The sequence below is a fragment of the Bidens hawaiensis genome, unplaced genomic scaffold (genome assembly GCF_021521415.1).
Source record: "Bidens hawaiensis isolate Kalapana, Puna unplaced genomic scaffold, B.hawaiensis_p1.1 tig00008902_1, whole genome shotgun sequence".
NCBI classification, from domain to species: Eukaryota; Viridiplantae; Streptophyta; class Magnoliopsida; order Asterales; family Asteraceae; genus Bidens; species Bidens hawaiensis.
Window position 1 is genome coordinate 5,552 of NW_027491646.1, and position 6,437 is coordinate 11,988.

The 6,437-nt window shown below is 34.0% G+C and overlaps 1 protein-coding gene across 1 annotated transcript; it reads left to right on the top strand.

Annotated features, from left to right (window-relative positions):
* Positions 1 to 3,242: 3,242 nt before the first annotated feature.
* LOC143530323 (uncharacterized) lies at positions 3,243 to 5,664 on the top strand. Its single transcript, XM_077025884.1, has 2 exons — positions 3,243 to 3,464; positions 4,666 to 5,664. The coding sequence occupies exons 1-2, from the start codon at positions 3,243 to 3,245 to the stop codon at positions 5,500 to 5,502; spliced, it is 1,059 nt and encodes a 352-aa protein (XP_076881999.1). The 3' UTR covers positions 5,503 to 5,664.
* The last annotated feature ends 773 nt before the right edge of the window (positions 5,665 to 6,437 follow it).

The following is a 6,437-nucleotide window of genomic DNA, read 5'->3' on the forward strand; positions in this document are numbered from 1 at the left end:
TCTTGACATAATCGCTCAAGGAGTTCTTTATGATAGCCGCCTCGCTATCGGTTCCCACTTCGGGTGATGTCTCGCAACCTCCCACGCGTCCAAGTGGGGAAAAGATTTATATCAGAAAATCTTGACATAATCGTTCAAGGCGTTCTTTATGATAGCCGCCTCGCTCGCTCCGCTTTGTGGAGCTTGGGCCTACAAAAACATTAGAAAAAAATATATATCAAAATTGTAAAGATAAAGTATAATAAATTATAAAAAAAACTAATAAATTTAAAAAAATAGTTACCAATTGGATGTAGCAAGCATTAAATTTTGACATTTTTTGATTCAAATCTCCCCACTTGGAAGTCATTTGATCCATGTTTCGTTCGCTTGACCCGGGACATTTGTCGAAATGTGCAATAACACGTCTTGTTTTTGTTGGTTTGCGTATCTTTTTTTGTTTCGGAGGGGTGTAAATAAGCCTTGGTCAAGGCGACCTCCTCCGCGAACGACCAAGGCTTCTTCACGATGGTGCCATCCTCCTCGACGGGTTCATCTTCATCCATATTGTCGTCTTCTTGACGAAAAGCACGTACAAATTGATTTATAACATCGTTATCCTCTAGGGTATCGACGAACTTTTGAGAATGTTGAGATTGAAACATTTGAAAAACATTATTTGGATAATTTTGGCTAGAAAAGGTGGAATAAACGGTTGGTTTTGATACGGTTGAAAAGGTTGCGATTGAAAAGGTTGGTTTTGGAACGGTTGAATTGTGGTTGAAAAGGTTGTTGTTGGAATGGTTGGGTTGTGTCGGGTTCATCTTGTAACCGGAATCTCGTCGGCTCGCCTAAATTTTGTCGAACCTTTGGTCGGGATTGAGTTTCTTTGAACCCGAGCCACGTTTCCTAGAACCCTCCACTAGTGTGATGTCAGAATGTTGTTTGTACCAGAGGATTTGAGTTGGATTTGAAGATGGATTTGAGTTATATTTATATAGGTTAAATAATTTTTTTTTATCCACCAACGGTCAGCCCAACGGTCATCTCCTCGGGCTCCACCACGTGATGGCCATCCACGACCGCACCTCCATCACGAGTGATAGGGGGACTGGCGGCAGTGTTTCATGGCTCATCACGCGTGATGGGTGTGCCATCACGGACCACCCCGTCCCTCTAAGTTAGCTTCCATTTGTAGACTTGTGGTTCATTAATAAACATGTTACAAAGTATAAGTAGGTGAATGGACGGCTACAAATCTAGGGTCAACATGATTCAGCGGTTAATGTCAAATAAAATTATTATTTAATAAAATCTGGGCCCTTCATTAACTCGATATTTTATTTTGTTGTTTACATCAGTCATCAACCAATTTTTGGAAACATGCCAATTTTCAAAACAAGTAGGGCGGTTTCTGTATAATTTAAGTTTGAAACAAACGGGCTCGTATACTCGACATTTTTGTGTATTTTGTTTTTGAAGTGGTCCCTTGACTATTTGTTAATATGCTTATTTTGTCCTTCTAAGTCTTTTCTTTTTCTTTGTGTTACTAATATTTTGAGGATGATTTAAAATGTAGTAGAAATAAGGTTTTATAATATCGGTAACCTAGATATATTACCTTTTATTTTTCTTTTGCATTTTAAAAAAGCAAAAGCAACTTTTGAAAAGCTTTATTTTGAAGCCTTTGAAGTTGCTTTACCAAATAATTTTTTATTTTTCAATAAACAAATAGCAATTAAGCAAATTTTAGATGCTCACCTAAAACACCCTCGTAGACTTTAGTAGAAAATAAGGTTTTGAAATACTGGCGACTTAGATTTTTTACCTAAAAGTTGCATTTAAATGTGTTTAGTTGTCATCAACTTCTTCGCTTCACAAAATCTTTGTAGCATAGGTGATAGGACTAGAGAGGGAGTTGGTTAAAAAATTCCGCTTATGCTATCTTTTTTCATTCTTATGTTTATCTATTTGCTTTAATTCCGCTTATGATATCTTTCTTCACTCGTACGTTTCTCTGTTCACTTTTATTCCGATTATGCTATCTTTCTTCACTCTTACGTTTCCCTTTAACAACTAAACAATAGTCAAGTTAGAAGGGTTAAAAAACACTGTGAAATACCCAAGTAACACAAAAACTACGTCAACTAGAGGGTCACCAAATCCAAAAACTTATGTTGTTCAATCAATAATATTAAGAGCAATCCATCACGAAAAAAGTACAATGGTCGCAAGATATAAACTTGTTGAAAAGACTATCACAGTGTTTGTGCATACAACTAAGAGCATAAAAAACGCTTTGACTTATCGATCGACCCACCTTACGCTACCTGCTCATTGTCCCATGAATATGATAGCTTTGTCATTCTTCCTCTTTAATATAATTAACATAGGTCTTGCCGGTTACGAAATACCGTCATATCTCCTCTAACTTCTAAATCAACATTCATGAAGTCGACAAGCCCATTATCGACAGTCTAAATTTGTTATCATGATTTTAACCACTTGTAGTGCCTATGTTTAAGTTTTCTCAATTATTTTGTGATTCGATCTAATTTCATATCTACCATAACCATGATCAACAATCTAAGCCAAAGTGGTTAATGTGAGACCTCAAAAAAATTTCATTTACAAAGGGGGAAACCGTTAGGTTCAAGTCCATCCCACCTATACTATAACAAAAATAAGGGTTCCAAGTTTGGCCAAAAGAGTTTTCTCAAGTATGGTGGGTTTCCTCAAAAGGGTTCTACCCAAGTCCGGACTGATGCCGGTAAATGATGCACGAGCTTCATTTCAGGGACATGCCATCCTAGCACCCACACTTTCGTACTCGAAGAATAAAGATAATCAAATTAGATAAGTCAGTAGCTTTTTAGTAATCCAAATTGTCGTTAAAAAAAAAAAAGAAACTAGTATAACCATAATAACTAACATTTTGGAAAAGATACAAAACCTACAATTTATGACATTAACTAATAGTATATACCCATTTATGTAAATAACTCATATGCATCTCATTTAAACCTGGTATTTATATTCCATTCCATTCCATAATAATAATAATATAAAGAGAGGAAGACGAAGAGAGAGCGGCAATTTCGGGTACTCTCTCATACTCCAATTCCTCATCAACAATTTCTTCCTTTTCTCATCTATGATCATATTCTTCTTCTTCCTTAAACAACAACAACAACAATAATACTACGACGTCGTCTTATCGTCTCTCTCTCTCTCTCTCTCTCTCTCTCTCTTCGAGTACTGTCATGCAGCCGGATCACAAGAGAAAGAAGAAGAGAGGGAGAAGCAGCAAGCTTCTTTTCAAGTCTTGTTTCCGGTCTCATGAACGACCCTTATTAAATAATAAATCAGACCAGACTACTTTCAATAATATTAATATTAATCAAGAGGACTTTGTTACCGATGAACGGTCCACGACCAATGGACGTGGTGTGTCTCGGTTGCTTAAGGCGGTTTTGTTTGACAAGGTAATGCTTATTTATTTATTTAACCGCTTCGTTTTTTGACTTTTTTTTGTTTATGATTTTATTGATGTTGATGTACGTATATATATTATCTAGGTTTTTTGAGTTGATTTATAATTTTATGAATTGCCTTAAATTTTGGTTTGTTTTAGGATGTATTTGAATTTGAGTCACGTTGATGTACGTATATGTGTGATTATTGTTAAATTTGTTGAAATTTTTTAACGTCTAGGTCTTCTGAATTTGTTCATAATTGTACGTACCTACGTATTAATAATATTAGTTAGCAGAGATTAATAATGATGAATTGACCTTTTTTTCCGATTTCGTTTCGTTTTAGGATATATTTTTAAATTTGATTGATGTTGTTATGCGTTTTGATGTAATTTTTGTTGAATTTGTTGAAATTGAATCGTTTAGATGATTTGAATTCATATAGATTCATAAATTTGTAGGTTTTAATAGAAATGCATGAAGAATGCAGTTATATTTTCGGTATTGTTGGTTTAGTTCTTCGGATTTTTGCTTTGTTTGGTAACAGCTTCGTTAATTGACTTTTGTTTATGATTTTGTTTAGATTAATAGATTAAAATTATATATAATATTTTGGATTCATATAGATTCATAAGTTGTAGGTTTTAAATGTATGATTAATTTTGATTTTTGTTGTTTATATTTCCAATGTTGCTTTGTTTTTCGATAAATTAGAATGCGAACGACGTGATGCATGTGTTGTTGTGGTTTATGTTGAAATTTCATAATTTAGGTCTTCTGAATTGATTCATAATTGTGCCCATTAACAAAGATTCATGATGAATTCAATTGACTCGCGGTTTTGATTTTGCTTGTTTAATTCTTTCGATTTTGCTTCATTTTAGGATATATTTGAATTTGCCTGACGTTGATGTTCGTTTCGTTGTAATTACTGTTGAAATCGTTGAAATTGCATGGTTAGATACATAATTTATAGGTTTTAATAGAAATTGATGACCAATTCACTTATATTTTCGGTTTTGCTAGTTTAATCTTTCGGATTTTGCTTCGTTTTAGTAGAGATTTGAATTGAATGACATTGATATTCATGATGAATTGCTGTAATTTCTCTAGAATTGGTTAAAATATCATCTTCTAGATGATCTGAATGTATTCAGATATTCATGATGTATCAATTAATGTTTATTTTTATATTTATGTTCATCAACAGGCTAAGAAGACTCGCAGTAATTCCAAATCATCAATCGCTTCAGACACAAGCGACGCGTTTTTATCATTTGAGAAAACTGGCAAGCAATCAGAAGACGTTAATGCGTGTGCCAACGAACCAATGGATGTCGACGATGCATCCAGTCGTTCAAATTTACTTTCGTCTTCTTCACGAGCCAGTAGTACTTCATACTCGAGTTCCTCCTCGTCATCCAAAAACTCCAATTCTCGGTGGCCGTCTGAACAAAAAACATCATCTCCAATAGACATTTTAGATCCAGTTTCATCAAATTTATCATCCTTGAATAAATCAAACCTAGTTAACAACAGTTCTTGTTGCTACAACAAATACGGGTCAGAAGAGAGGTACAACATTACAGGGTGCCAGCCTCGGCACCTTCTATGTTGTACCAACAATTCTCGTTCATGTTCGGAACAAAAATCGTTGTCTCAAACAGACTCAGTCTCATTACCTTTAGCAAAATCAACTTCACTTCCTAAACCATCATCACCATACAATAAACAACTATCACAAACGGAACCACAAGATTCAGCCGATTCTAGAAGCTTAATTTCGATCAAATCCGCTAGCAATAATTTGAATAATATTCGTTGGTGTTTGTTTCTTTTACTAAGCCTAATTGTGCTTGTTATTTATGGAAGAATATACTCCATACTTTGTACATCAATGTGGTTTTACTTGGTGCCTTTGGGATGTGTTAAGCGAGTTGACTCGGTTACTGACACGGCTGAGTTGATGGATACCGAGTCTGAGCAATATAAGAAAAGAGTTATTATGGCTGGTTTGCTTGATCGGACACGTAATTCGATCCGGTAGCATTTTGAATTTTGAGGGAAGATGAAATGTGTACGCATCCTTGTATAATTTATGAAGTATAAAGATTGATAGAAACTGAAATTGAAGAATATGTAATTTCTAAATATGTTATGGATATTGGAGATATGGATGAATGAACAAATATTGTTGGCTTCCTATTAATTACTACTAAATATGTATAAGTAGGCTTCTTGTTTATTTCATTTAAATATAACAGTATTATGCTTGAATTAGAATAAAATAGAAAGATCATTTTCTTAAAAAAATATTCTTTAAAATAGTTTATTTATAGGAGTATAAGTTGTTTACACGTTTAAAACGTGATATAACTAGATAAAAGTTAACAATAATGCTTTTTTTTACCATGTCTCCTCTGTAACTAAATAACTTTAAAAGAATTGATACTAGTCATCTTAATGCATCTTATCTTTTTATGTCTTTAACAAAAACATAGCTATTTGTACGTAGTTAGCATTAGATACAATGTGAGAGGAAGAAATGTTGTCGTAAATAATTATATAACCATATATATTATGTATGATAGTTAAAGTAGCATATGTAAGTGTTTTCTTGTTTACTGAAATTATCAACTTAAAATTGCTCGGGAAAATTACATAAATAGACAAGTTTAACCAAAATTTTATAAAAATAAACATGTCTATTTAGCCTACATCTTTTCAATCATTGGTTTTTTGACCAATAAACAACTGACACGTCACCGAAGTTGGCTAAACTTTAAGGACACGAAATTTTATGAAAAGTAAACCGGTCCCACATTTAACCAATAAAAATTCGACACGTGTCAAAGGCGGCTAAACTTCGCCTACATCTATGGACATTTAACCGGCATCTCTGACTCTTAGCCGGCTTTAGGATACATGTCTATTTAGTTAGCCGGCTCCAAATATTCCTTCTTAGCCGGCTCCAACTTGGCT

Excerpts from the sequence above, each read along its gene's own strand:
- LOC143530323 (XM_077025884.1), top strand. The coding sequence starts at position 3,243 with ATGCAGCCGGATCACAAGAGAAAGAAGAAGAGAGGGAGAAGCAGCAAG. Across the intron at positions 3,465-4,665 it reads AGGCGGTTTTGTTTGACAAG|GCTAAGAAGACTCGCAGTAA; the intron begins GTAATGCTTATT and ends GTTCATCAACAG.